This window comes from Heloderma suspectum, chromosome 2 (genome assembly GCF_057233095.1).
Source record: "Heloderma suspectum isolate Gila_16-S chromosome 2, 16-S_ref, whole genome shotgun sequence".
Lineage (NCBI taxonomy): Eukaryota > Metazoa > Chordata > Lepidosauria > Squamata > Helodermatidae > Heloderma > Heloderma suspectum.
The window spans coordinates 163831966-163846498 of NC_139459.1; the positions used below are offsets into that span (position 1 = coordinate 163831966).

A 14533-nucleotide genomic window follows, 5' to 3' on the forward strand; every position below is an offset into this window, starting at 1 on the left:
GTGTGAATAGGTGGCCCGCTACCTACAGCAGCCTTCCCCAAGCTGGTACCCCCTGAATTTGTTGGACTGCAACTCCCAACATCCCCAGCCAGCATGACCAGTGGGCATGTTGGATGGAGATTATGGGAGCTGTAGTCCAACACATCTGGAGAGCACCAGGTTGGGAGAGGCTAACCTAGAGAGACTTCATGTAGCAACAGTGGTGCTAAAAGTACACGAGTGTGTCCTTACTTTCGTCCCAGAAATGATGGTGGCGATGAGATTATAAACCCACATGTGTTTGTCAAGTGCCTGTTTGCTACATTTGTTTGATAAATGATAAAACAAGTATTTCTTTCTCCCTCTCTCTCTCCCTCACTTACACACCACTCAAAGTTACTATTAACCTATCAGACCTTGAGAAAAAAAGATCCTCCTATCCAACCATTAGCCAGCCACATTTTATTGGCTGCAAGTCCAGTTCCCACTATCACCCGAGTCAGTCCCCACGTTATCCTGACAGTGCTAGACAGTGAGGCCCCATATTTTGCCACCTTCTCTCCCTCAACCCTTAAGACCCCTGCCATTTCTCCACATCACCCAACAACCAGCAGCATCCTGCACACTCACACAAAACAAGGTTCTTTTCATGTAGTCACCAAAACGTAGCCATTTGTTTTATAATGGGGATTCAATTATTGTTATCCATACACTGGTAACTTTCCAATTGGACTACTGCAGTGCACTCGATGTGGAAATGCCCTTGAAGACAGTGCAGATGTTTCAGCTAGTGTAAAATGGTGCCCTCCTGATGTTTTAGACTACAACTTGCAGCATTCCCGACCATTGGACATGCTGGCTGGGGCTGATGGGAGTTGAAGCCAAAAACATCTGGAAGGGTCATCTGATTTACCGTGTTACAGCGGTAGGAGCACAACTGCAGGGTGCTTGCTGCCGTGATGCCCAATCTTCAGAGTTCCCTGCCCACCTGGGGAGAAGTATGGGGCAACCTTTCTCTGCAGCTGACAGGTAAAGGCTTCAAAAACAATCTGAAGGCTTTCTTGAGAAACAGATGATTAACAGAGATTGGTTTTATGCCTGCCTTTTATGGGGGCTTTTATGAGTTCTTTGGTTATTAATGATGGTATATTTCTAAGTTAACTATAGGCTTTAATGATCCATTATTCATATATAAGTAATTTTCAGTATCTTTTAATGTAGAAAAAACTCCAAACTCCATGGTTGGGCAATACCTTTATTAGGACCAATCAAAAAATAAAAAAACAAAACAGTGGACAAGCAGTGACTAAGCAATCATTCATTCATTCAGTCAATAAATATAAAGCATCCTTTAGCCAAGGCATCCAGCCTGCAAGTCTGCAGACCACGCATAACCATTTTGTTAATATGGTATCAACATGAGCGCTTTTGGAGCGCCTTTTGGCAGTGTATGGTCCTTGGCATGGCCAGTGCTCCAGCACATGCCTAGATCAAACTCACCTGACTCAGTCTGTTTTTTCAAAGAGTTTTCCAAACCATTATGAGCTGTGACCTTGACACATATTGTAGAATTAATTGTGTTGACATAACAAAACTCAGAGAAAAAGTCATTGTGTGTTGATTTGAGCAATGCAAACTGGCCTCTCCTACAGGCAGCTAGGCTAGTCCAGAGAATAAAGATTTGGATGAGGCCGCAAATGTTTAATATGCAGCAGAGCACTGATATGGGACAGGATTTGAAAGATTTTGTTTTGTATCTCAACTAGCTTTTTCTAGTTTTCCACTGGTTTCTGCCCCTTAATAACCAAGAATGAAATCATGAACAAAGATGATATTGCACAAATCCAAGTTTGGCACACATTTATTTAGATGGGTCCAGAAACAGTATTAATTGAAAAAATACTCCCTCGGTTTCAAAGCTTCTTATCCCCCAGGTTGGAAACTGACCCACTGGCAAATGCTTCTGCATGGCAGAGGAGCTGGTGCTCAGCCCCTCTTCTCCACCGCACATCTTAAGGCAGCCTTCCCCAACCTAATGCCCTCCAAATGTTTTGGACTACAACTCTCAGCATTCCTAACTATTGGCCTTGCTGGTTAGAGCAAATGGGAGTTGAAGTCTAGAACATCTGGAGAACACCAGGTTGGGGAAGGCTGCTGTAAGCGATGTGTATTAATGCGCCCTCCATTTCTTCCCCCTCAGAATAAAGTGGTGGACATACTACATAAATTAGGCTCCTCCACAATGGAAAAGGATTGGCCAGCTGGGGGAGTGTCTGAACTGGCACTTCTGATCTGCCACTAAAGGGAATTCTAGATATTATAGACCTCTCTCCTCAGGCAGAGTTGTCCTAACGGGAAGCTGAATAACACGGAGAATCTGCAAGAAGTCAGTAATGTCAGTTTGTTTCCATTCGATCAACTGTGTTTAAAGGCATACTCTCTGTGGAACGCCCTTTGTAGTAACGATTCAGGTGTTCATTCCAGGGAGAATTAACATGGTGGTGGTGGGCCTCATACCAGCAGGCTCCACCACTGTTCTGTGCACATTCAGTCACATCATTAATTGTTCAGGTGGACAGTATACCTGAAGCATGGAGAAGCAGCAAGGCAATTGACTGAATGAGTGTTTGATCCACTGATCTTTACGTCTGCCATTTGCATCCTGGCCACTGGGAGAAGCTGGGCTCATCTTACTGGAGGGAAATGCTCTGTGCCTTAAAAAAAATAAGTCTGCATGCACCCTTCATCTCTGTCTCTTTTACTGCAAAATCTCCAACATCTTTTTAGAAACCACAAGAGTTCTTCAGAGAAAGAGATTCAGAACCTTTAACCACAACTTAACTGCAACTAGTCAGGCAAGATTCCCCAACAGTTGCTTGCCCTTCTTTTAACCCGTGGCCCATCTCTAACACAGTGACGTGCACCATCTCACATGCTTCCTTCCTGATGGCTGACCTGGCTCCCGACAATCAGTTTGCAGCCCTTCAGAATAATGAATAGATCTCTTGTCTTCCTTATTTGGAAGACAATCCCCACCACCACCAGTAAAACCAGATGAGTTACTTTGTAGACATTCTGAATTAGAACAATTTTTATTAGCAAGGGGCAATGGGAGAGGAAGATAGGAGAGGTGACTGGAGATTCCTAGGGAGGCGTCTTCATATACAAAACCCAAATTTGGGATTCCTGCCAGCGCTGTGGACCCAAACCATCTACCTCTCTTTTCTCCAAGGAGGTAAAGGCAAAGCTAAGGGTGGCAGAAGCAGGAGCTAATAACCAGTAGTAGCCTTAGCAAGGGTGATCTAGCCAGAGGTAAGTCAGACGTGATAGGTTACGTAAAGATTTACGTAGCCTATCACGGCTGACTACAGGGACGCAAACGGCGGCAGCTATGGATGTCCGGCTGCTGGCGGAGCCGGCCGGCGGCTCCGCGGAATCCCCGCAGAGCGAAGCCGGCTGGCCAGGATTCTGGGGGGAGGGACGGAGCGCCTCCCTCTGCCCCAGCAGAACCCGGCGGAGCCAGGTAAGGCCAATTTTGTACATCCCTAGTTAAGAGGCTATTCATCAGCCATACTATTGCACCCAACAGATGATGCAAGGAGGAAGCTTTTGATTAAGGACACAGATGCCCCCAAAGCCTCACAGCATTTTGCTGATCCTCGTGGGACAGGCTGGTGCTGCAATTGCACTTACACAATCGCCACAAATCAGATCGAAAAGAAAATGGGAGGACAGGACAGAAAGTACTGGAATGCAATGATTTGGCAACAACATCCACTGGATTCTTCATAAAGAAGTGAGGGAGCAATTCTGTGGCCCCTAGACAGAGTCTAGGGGCCATAGGATAGTTCACATTCCTGGATCTGAGGTCAGAGTCAGCACTTTGGCCTCGGAGCCAGGAATCCAAGCTTCCCACCCCTTCCCCCTTGCAGCCGGTGCCTCTATGAGGCTACGCCTCCTTTCCACACCCTCCATCGCTCGTCGCTCCCTGCGTCTGCGTTGAGCGTCTAGCAAGCCCCCCTCCTGCACTTGCTCACTGCCAGGGTCACTATCTATCCCAGGAATGCCGGCAGGAGGAATCTCTGCCAGCTGCTGTGCCTGTGAGGGATGAGCTGGCTCCTCTCCCCACGGATTGCTGATCCTCCTCAGAATCAGAACTGCTCTGGGGTTCTATTGGCTCAGTTTCCGCCCTGACATTTGGATGCCTCGATTTTTCTTTCTTTCCAGGGAGTGCACCATTATTAGAAAATGTGCCATATTTCAGAACCTTTCTGTTCCACAAAATGGCATCCATAGCTTCTTATAGTCCTGCAGGACAGGCACTCCCAGTTCTTTCAAAGACAGCCCCCAGGTGGCACAAAAGCATCCACATAATGGGTGGCATCCTATTAACCCATCCCACGGATGGAACTGCATTCATCAGAGGAACAATGAGGGGGACATTTCCCCCTCCCTCCTGCAGCCCCCGTGCGCTCAAACTCTGCTCTGGAGGACTGAAAGACCTTCTGGAGCACATTTTGGGAAAGTGCAAGGGGAGGGAAGAAGGAGAGAGTCCCATTACACAAGTGGAAGTCTGCTCATGTGTCATTGGATTTTGCCCATAAACTCTACAGATGCAAAGCCAAACATAAATCAAGACATGAAATACATTATATGAGTCATATTCCATAAGAGATTGCCTTAAAACACAAAAGGAATAAAGGACTTGGTCTTTTTCTATATAGCTGCTCCCATGTTTATTGGATTTTTTTACAGCCATATGATCTATCTTGTTCTAGAAATGTGGCTTCCTCAAAAGCCTTTTCCATCCCCAGTAGAAATAGGAACAGTCAGCTCACCTTCTCTGACAACATTCACACCAATGGCCTTTATTTGTCTAGATCTTGTGCATGAGGCTTCTGTGCCGCCCACCCTGTCCCTGGTATTACGCAGTACCTTTTTACACTATACAGGAAGCCCTGGGATGTGGATTGATTTAACACAACAGAATCCGTTGCTTCTCAGGAATCAGGAACTTAAGGGGGCAGGGTGGGTATAGAGAAGGGGGAGACTAAAAAAAGTGGTTTAATTCGGGGTGGGTATAGAGAAGGGGGAGACTAAAAAAAAGCGGTTTAATTTGGCCTTCCTGAATTTTACCTGCTCACAAAATTTGGCGCCATGATGACCCTTGGGGTCTCTGTTTAATGAAGGATCATAGCAATAGCAGCTTGGTATTTGACATTAAGCAGACATTCCAGATTCCAGAAACCTAACCATTAACTCATAAACGGGCAATCAAATATGAACGGCACTGGATCACTACATGCTGACCACCCATAGCATAACTCAGCCTTTCCCAGCTTTGAAGTGGCAGCCATGCTGCATAAGTATGTATGAAGAAGGTCTGAAATGTGGCAGATTCAAGTGAAGGCTGAAAAGAGCCTCCACTTCTTGGAGCTACCATGAATAAACACCATCTCTGAGATTGGAATGAGGAAATCCTCAAAAGCAGTCTGAAACTAGAATCACAGAGTTGGAAAGTCCAACTACTAGCTGAACTCCTAGTCCAAGCCACTGCTATGTGGCAGACCTGATGTCCCACGCATTGCTTTGCTCCCTTCCCCCACAGTAAACTACCCACTGAAATCTCCCCAGAGGACTCAGGCAGGCAGTGGAAACAGGGCTGGAGGTGGGGGAGACCCAGGGGCCTTAGCCAACATGACTGCAGGGGATGTCCATCCCTGACCTCAGACTCAAAGTGTGAACAATACTGCAGGCTGAACATGCCCCTTTGGTTAAGCTTCATGTCCAGCCAAGACTTAGAAGAGGGCATTCAGGCTGGTGCATGAGCCAACCCTCTTGAAGGTTGACCCAGAGTGGGTCATTTAGGCTGGCTCCTTAGAAAAAGAAGAGGAAGTGTCTTCTAGAAAATCACTCTTTAACTTGGGACAGCAGCAAGAGCTTGGGATGCCTCTTGTTCATCCGTTTGAGAGGAGGGAAAGAGTACAAGGCCCAGTTGTCTCCCACACCCCATACCCATCACATCTCATCCCTTATGTGTACACCTAGATGGGGTGAAACCAGTGTTTTCTGACCAAGCAGCATCCATCTCACTGTAAACAATCTGGAAGAAAACAGGCGTCTCCATCAGCCCACTGTCACAGTCCTCCAGTTGTATTTCTCACTTGTGCACGCTCCTTTCATAAAAGCTTAGAGAATGAGGATACCCATAATCAAACTGGATTTATTTTTTAAATAGTGGAGAAACTTGCAGAAGGCTGATGTTTGCAAAAAGAGAACTGGCCTTCCAATCACTGAGCTGTCCAGCAATAAAGCCAGAAAGTTGGCGCTGCACATGGTCAGTTTCACTGGAACCTTAAAAAGAAGTTAGGAAAAGTTCTCCATGGCCCAGAGTTGGGTCCAAATCACCTGGGTTCCAAAGACAGGTTGTATGTCGGAGTGTGAGCTGATGTGTGTAAAAGTAGTCATGCTCCTCTGCTAGAAAAAGCCAACCATGCTACAGGGGAAAGAAAGGGGGCACCAGGCAACTGGCACATGCTGTCAGAGGCAAAACAGCCATAGCCAGAGGCAAACAGGGCAGATCAGCCAACCAGCAGTCAGGTGGAGTGATGTGCAACTGCTGAGCCTTCCTCCCTGTTTATGTATGGCAATGAGGTGCCGCAGGTCCAAGGGGTGGGCAAAGACCTATCTAGCAAGAGCAACTGCTGGACTGCGCAGGTGGGGTCTCATTCAGCGCTGTGCTCTTGTGGTTGGTGCTAGTCGTGCCAGAGCTAGCATCCAGGCTCTCATTCATCTTCTCACAGATTATATCCACCAAGCGCTCAAAGACCTGTTTGACGTTGATGTTGTCCTTAGCGCTGGCCTCAAAGAATTCAAAGCCTGGGGGGAGAAAAAGAATCAAGAGAAACCAGGGAGGGCCAAAGGGGAAGAGAAACACAGTGTTGCTTTGCGGGGCGGGGGCGGGGTGTGGAGAGTGAAGCAGGGGTGTAATCTGGAGCTGTGTGAATAGGAGAGAGACGGAACAAACCTAGTTCATCGGCCAGCCTCTTGCCATCCTCCGTGGGTATCACTCGGTCATCCTCCAGGTCACACTTGTTCCCAACTAGGATCACCTGAGCATTGTCCCAGGAGTAAGTCTTGATCTGAGTTGCCCTACAGGAGGAACGGAGAAGTTCCTTCAAGTTCAGGAAGTTCAGGAAGAGAGGTGCGATCAGATCTTATAGCTCCCCACCACCCAGCTCTAAAATCACATATCATCGCCAGCGTCAGGCTTCATTTGCCACAACAGTGTGTCGCTCCAGGAGCTGCAATTCAATGGCGAGCTGGACTAAAGAGAACGGGATTCAAAGGAAGATGCAATACCAACACCCACCACAGGGCAGAGGAAACTCTCAAGGTCCAGCAATTCATCTAGCGTGTGGCGTGCTAGGGATGTATGAAAGTCACTTACCTTTTCGACGGGGTGATTTGCAGTGGGGGGAGGTGCTCCACACCTCCCCCCAAAATCCTAACCCAGCCGGGTCTGCTCCACGGCAACTCCACAGAGCCGCCGGCCAGGGCCACCCACAGCTGGACATCCGGCCGCTGGGAAGCCTGCACAGGGACGCAAATGGCGGCCGCCGTAGCTGCTGCCATTTGCGTCCCTGTATTTTGCTGTGATCGGCTATGTAAATATTTATGTAGCCTATCACGGCAACAAACAAACAAACAGCGAATGCAAATGGCGGTGGCTATGGCAGCCGCCATTTGCGTTCCCTTTTATTTCTGCTGTGATAGGCTACGTAAATATTTACGTAGCCTATTACGGCAAAACAGAGGGGCGCAAATAGCGGCCACTACACCATTTGCGCCCCTCTGTTTTGCCATGATAGGCTACGTATTTACGTAGCCTATCACAGTGGAAAAAAAAGGGAATGCAAATGGCGGCTGCTGTAGCCACTGCCATTTGCTTCTTCCATATAGCCATGATAGGCTACATAAATACTTATGTAGCCTATCACGGCTTCCTCGGGGACGCAAATGGTGTAAGTATTTACATAGCCTATCATGGCTATATGGAAGAAGCGAATGGCGGCCGCAGATGCGGCCGCCATTCGCAATGCAGCATGGATGGCAGCAGGTAGGTGCTCCGTTCCAGGCTCATTTCGCGGGGCGGGGGGGCTTCGTTCCACCACGGATTTTGGGGGGCTGAATGCACTGGCATTCGGCCTCACCGAGATCCGTGGCAGAATTCTCTGACATCACTAGCGTGTGCCGTGGCCATAAAAAGCTGGAGATAAATAAGCTCCAGCTTTTGAAAAATGAAAAGTTGTTGGTTTGATTCGTGGCTACTCTGTCACCCCCAGTACTTTGTGGGGAGGGGGCTTCCCTCAGCAGCTGTACAAATATGAACTAGATCAGGATGAGCTACCAGCATGGGGTCTACATGCAGGGCTTGTTCAAACAGGGTGCTCTCAGCAATCCTGATCTCCGCTACAGGGAATCCATGCTGACCCCGTCAAGTCACACTATGCCTGACAACAGAGACTAGGCCTGGGATGTGTGACTGGCTTCTTGTTATTGCCACTGTATCTAAGGGAGAGAAAAGAAACACAGGACACTTCCTGTGGTCCAGGTTGTGTGTTACATTGCCAACCTAGGGTAGTGGATTCACCATCTCAACAGGACTAGATGAGGTCTTAGGTGAGAGCTGATAGAACCGAAATGAGGAAGAGAGGAGATTGATCGATCATTCACCACATGGTACTCAGTTTAGAATGATGATAAACAAGCAAGAGTGTCTGTGTGTGATCTCTCTCATCAGAAATTTGGTCGGGGGGTGCATACAACCAGGCTAGCAGGTTTAGTGTGGAGTTAAGCTTTCATAGACCAGACTCCACTTCATCAGATCTGCTTCTTTTTTTTCATCGGACCGATGCCACTTTTTAATGCCAGGAGGTATGTAATGGTTTTCTTAGCTATTTAGATCAGGTGTGAGGAATCAGGAGGCCACATTCCCCCGCTTGGACCCCACCAAAATTCAGCAATGTGGCAGGAGAGGCAGGAAAAACCCTGCAAAATAGACCCATTTTTAAAAGGATAAAGCATCCTTTTTGCTGTGACACCACCAAATTTCAACAGTAAACTGGCACTATATCCTTTAAAAAGTCACTATTTTGCTGCTTTCTTCCGGTAGTGGAGGCGATAGTGTAATGGGGGGCCCACAAAAAAGGCCAGGGGGTCACAAGTGGCCCGCCTCTTGCCCACCCCTGATTTAGATGGATTTTCTTTTCGCAAGACAGGCTTTAAAAGTGAAACTAACCTGAAAAAGACTTGCAGTAAAGCATTCAATGGCTAAAAGAGCTTTGTCAAGGCAATGAAAACTTGAACACGGTTGTGGCTCCTCCTTGGGTGTGTTGGAGCAAGAGCCTCCTGCTCTGCTGATGTGGGGCCTTAGCACTGAGCCCGAAGTGTGAGAAGCAAACTTTGTGACTGTGTGCGTGTGTGTGTGTGGGGGGGGGGGGGATGCGGCGATGCTTAACCCATAATCCAACCTCAAAATTCCCATTGTCTTCTTGGTGGACTAGCTGAGATGAGTGCAAGGGCTGGCTCAGGTGCCATAAGGCACTAGATCAACCTGTTCAAGCCTCACCAAAATCCCCATGTAAATTTGCCCCAGCAGGCTCTAAAGAGCACCCAGGGACTAATTTCCCTAAAGGGGCCATCCACATTGAGGCATGTCAGATGAAAGAGGAACAGCAGGGGGAACCTCAGAGTTGTAGCACTGGAGCAGGGTAATCCAACGCTTTGTTCTGTGTGCACAAGAAGAATTTATGGCATGTCAGGTTGTTAGAGGTTTCAGAGACCTTGGCATGTGTGCAAAGAGCATCAGACTTGTCCAACAGCATTGCAGCACTTGTATGGCTGACTGTTCCAGTCTCATTTATGTAGAAAGCTAGGGGTGGAACGGGAATACATGGTTTGTGCACAGGAAGCTGCCTTGTAACAAGTTGGCTACAGAATCAGACTCAAAGAGGATCAATGGGATCTTCTCAAACTGGGGAGAGGTAACGAGCGGGGTACTGCAGGGCTCAGTCCTGGGCCCAGTGCTCTTCAGCATTTTTATTAATGGCTTGGAGGAGGAGGTGCAGGGAATGCTGATCAAGTCTGCAGATGTCACAAAATTGGGCGAGGCAGCTAATACCTTGGAAGACAGAAACAAAATTCAAAGTGATTTTGATAGGCTGGAGCGCTGGGCAGAAAACAACAGAATGAAATTTAATAGTGATAATGCCAAGTTCTGCACTTAGGAAAAAGAAACCAAATGCACAGTTACAAGATGGGCGATACGTGGCTCAACAACACTACAAGCGAGAAGGATCTTGGAATTGTTGTAAATCACAAGCTGCATAGGAGCCAACAATGTGATGTGGCTGCAAAAAAAGGAATGACTGCATTAATAGAAGCATAGCTTCCAAATCCCGGGAAGTACTAGTTCCCCTCTCCTCAGCACTGGTTAGGCCTCATCTGGAGTACTGTGTCCAGTTCTGGGCACCACACTTTAAGAAGGATGCAGACAAACTGGAGAGGGTTCAGAGGAGGGCAACAAAGATGATCAGGGGACTGGAAACAAAGCCCCATGAAGAGAGACTGAAAGAACTGGGCATGTTTAGCCTTGAGAAGAGAAGACTGAGGGGAGATAGGATAGTGCTCTTCAAGTACTTGAAAGGTTGCCACAGAGAGGAAGGCCAGGATCTCTTCTCAATCATCCCAGGACACGGAATAATGGGCTCAAGTTATAGGAAGCCAGATTCCGGCTGAACATCAGGAGAAACTTGCTGACTGTTAGAGCAATACGACAAGGGAACCAATTCCCTAGGGAGGTGGTGGGCTCTCCCACACTGGAGGCATTCAAGATGAAGCTGGACAGCCATCTGTCAGGGATGCTCTGACTTGGATTCCTGCACTGAGCAGGGGGTTGGACTCGATGGTCTTGTAGGCCCCTTCCAACCCTACTATTCTATGATTGTAAGGCAGACCATAGTCATCTAGTCCAGAATTGTCTACTCCAGCGATCAGCAACATGGTGCCTATAGGTCCACGCCAGACCCCTTCCTCAACCCAGCCCACACACACCAACACTGCTTTCGTCATGGCAGCTTCTCCCTACCTCTGCGCTCACCACAGCAACCAGGAAGCAGGAAGTCAGCAGACTTCTCTCCCAATCTGCCAACTTCCTGCTTCCTCCATGAAAAAGGGGGTGGGGTGGGGAAGAAATCTGGAAGAGGAGGAGGAGCCAGAGGCTGCAGCAGGAAATCCAGAGGAGGAGGTAGAAGTGGTGGTAGGCAAAAAGTAGGTGGGGGAGGAAGAAAAGAAAAGAAAAGAAAAGAAAAGAAAAGAGGCGCGGGGAGGCAGAAATCAGGAGGAGGAGAAAAGGAGGCAAGGAGAGGGAAAATCCAGGCAAGCAGGGGCAAGAAAAGAGAGAATCTGGAAAATAAATGCCCAAGGGACCAAATGCTGGCAAGACAAAAGTTTGCCTACTCCTGGTCTACTCTGACTGGCTCTCGCAGGCAGAGGATTTTCCCAGCCCTGTTACTCAAGACCTTTTAACTGGAAACACTAAGGATTGAACCTGGGATCTGTGGCATGCAAACCATGTACTTTACCACTGAGGTTTGGTTCCTCTGACACGCTGGATGTGGTTTTGAACACTTCTATAAAGGTGTGTGTGTGGGGGGGTTATGTTGTCTAAGAATTGGACATAACTGAGCAGAAGATAGTAGTTTAGGACTGGAGTCGAGTTACCTTGGTACAAAAGCAGGGCGTGTATGGGCCTGCCTTCCCTACTTGGTGCCTTCCAGATGTTTTGGACTTTAACTCTCACCAGCCTAAGCCAGCATGGCCAATGGCCAGGAGTTGTAATCCAAAACATCTGGAGAGCACCAGGTTGGAGAAGGCTGCCATGGGCCGTCTTGAGAGATGGCATCTCAGGCAGTCTCTGCAACAACTCCATCTGGGCACATCCCAAGTCCTTCTTTACAGGCACGAAGGCTGGAGATCTATTCCCTGGCAAATGAGAAGTCATCATCCCAATCCCAGCCCAGGATTCTGTGAGGCATCCCTTACCAGTCTTGTACAGCGCTGAAAGACTCCTGGTTGGAAATGTCATACATGAGTAAGAACCCCATTGCTCCCCTGTAATAGGCCGTGGTTATAGTCCGGTATCGCTCCTGGCCAGCTGTGTCCTTAGAGAAAAAGAGGGACACTGATCAGTAAGGACACTTCCCTTTTAAGCCAAAGTCCTCAGGCAGGAACCTACTCACCATCCTACCTCTGCCCATTGTAAGGAATCAGAAGAGCCCAACTCAGACCAAAGGTCCATCTAAACCAGTGGCAGCAAAATTTCTCTGGGTGGCCTTGAGGCTGCCATCCAACCACACTGTCCAATCAATCAGTCAATCAACCCAGCCAGCCAGAATCAACCCAAGTCCTGCTTCTGTTTATATGGTACTGCTTAACAAGCCATACATTTTCCAGACTGGTCTAAGGCTGAAAGATGCAAAATACCCCCTGCTTCCTTTGACTCCTCAGGAGCCTGGAAACCCTGTTTTGGGAAATCTATATTATAAATGCAACCACGTTTATTTGTACATCACTTTGAGCATTCCATGAGTGGAAAACATGACTCAAATATTAAACGTAGTCATAATAGCGCACAATGGACTAGTGCACTAGTGTTGACCAGGTGAGATACAGATGAAGCGACAAGGACATGTGTAAAGCACGGGTGCAAAAAGGCTCTGGAGCAGCAGCTCATGCTCAGCTGCCCAGCCTTGGAGACATGAGTCCTCCATGGTTCTCCTGGACACCTACTCTCCGTGAGCCCAGAGAGTTGCTGTTACTGTGGAAACCAGAGCTTACTTTGCAGGGCTCTGACATATGTCTCCTTTCAGGCTGACAGCAGGCTCAAGGGAGAATTTCCATGATGGTCCTGATGTGCGTAAGCACTGGCATTTGACCATAATTAAAACTTAAAGAGGTGAAACGCTTCATGGAGCATTTAAAAAGGAAAACAGAGGGTGGCAGGATGGAGGCAGGTCAGGGCACTGCTCTGTGAGGGAAGATTGAAATCAGCTGTGCCCTCCAAATGTTTTGGACTACAGTGCTCATCAACCTCCGCTAACATAACCAATGCTGAGGGATGATGGGGGTTGTAATACAAAACATTGAGAGGTGGTTGGGGAAGACCAATTCAGATGGAGGGCAGGACAGCAAAGTCCTGACCCAAAAGAATTGAAGATTTCTGTCTAATGCTGATGACTGGTTGTTATGCCACAGTCCCTAACACTATACACTAAGGAGGAGTTGAGTCTCTACAAGTCCATGATTCGGCCCTGTGTATTTGTGGGAATCTGGTCTGAATCTGTGATGTAACAGGAAAAAGGAATAGTATGTTCTGCTGTAATCTTTGTGCCTGTCCCCCAGCAGGCACCAAATGGTGGAAGTGTCACCCAACCCAACCCAACCATCAGAAACCTCCCCCAGTCACAGAGTGACCCTCCTGGCCACAGCTGGGGTGATAGCAACGGGCAGATGATTAGGGACACACATAGGCTCCCCCTGCCCCCACTCTCATATGCACGCACGCACCCTGTGCATGTGCAGACACACACATCCATTCACACAAACACACATCCACTCTTACACCCAGCCTTCTTCCCCAAGGATCCTGACTGGAAACAGTGATCTTGGCTGTACTGGGATTGCTGGGAAGGGGGCAAGTTTAAAGCCTCATCCCTCACCCCCCCCCCAGTGTTCCTGATCAAGACTGCCATTTCCCTGCCGCTATTAGCACAGCAGACACAGCAGCCTGCCACACAGCTGATGGCTGAGCAGCTGAACAGCACAGGAAAGTGAATGGGGCTCCCTGGGCCTCAAGGAGAGCAGATGAGGGCCACATACAGGCCGTGGGTTGCTCCTCTGTGGCCTAAAGTCTCCCTTCTAGAACAGACTTGCCTTTTCCAGTATATGGTAGACACTGCAGACCAATATGACCTGCCCAGCAGACAGATGCTATTACTAGTGCCATTGCAGAGTCCGTGTCTGCGCTGGATTTCAAGGGTAAGTTTGATACTACTCATCTTGCCCCAATCGGAGAGGTACAACTCCTTACATTCCTCTTACAATGGCTCCCTTTGCAGTCCCATGCAAATGACCAGTCCTTGTACAGCTGCTACCACTACCTTGGCGGCCACAAAGGAGGAAGGCTCCCAGTGCAGCCTCCAATACCAAAGCTACGGCCCCTTTGATGACCTCTGGTGCCAACGGAAGCAGCTGCTGTGTGCGAAAGAGCATTGCATCTCGTGTTTGCATAGGATTATCACACAGCTGCCAGGTAGCTTTTTCCCCCCCGTGTCAGCCAACACTCCCAAACAATGCACCAAGGAAGCCTTGGCTTCTGGGACAACACACCAGAACAACAGCAGGATTCCCAGCACCACACTGCAGTAGCGCAGGCCTGACAGAGGCACAGTCCTTTGAGTCACGAGTCGGTGTGAATAGCTAGAGAGTTGGA

The 14533-nt window shown here is 48.4% G+C and overlaps 1 protein-coding gene across 5 annotated transcripts in view; it reads right to left on the reverse strand.

The window, feature by feature from the left end:
* Window positions 1–567: 567 nt before the first annotated feature.
* RAB3D (RAB3D, member RAS oncogene family) overlaps window positions 568–14533 on the reverse strand; it is a 41751-nt gene continuing 27785 nt past the window's right edge. For 3 of the 5 annotated variants that reach the window (XM_084835660.1, XM_084835661.1, XM_084835662.1), the window contains exons 3-5: window positions 12085–12203; window positions 7007–7131; window positions 568–6858 (exon numbers count right to left, since the gene is read on the reverse strand). In XM_084835660.1, the coding sequence (XP_084691786.1) occupies window positions 6668–6858; window positions 7007–7131; window positions 12085–12203 (435 nt within the window). In that variant the 3' untranslated portion in view covers window positions 568–6667. The remainder of the gene's footprint in view (window positions 6859–7006; window positions 7132–12084; window positions 12204–14533) is intronic. The other 2 variants (XR_014787967.1, XR_014787968.1) reach the window with 1 other exon arrangement.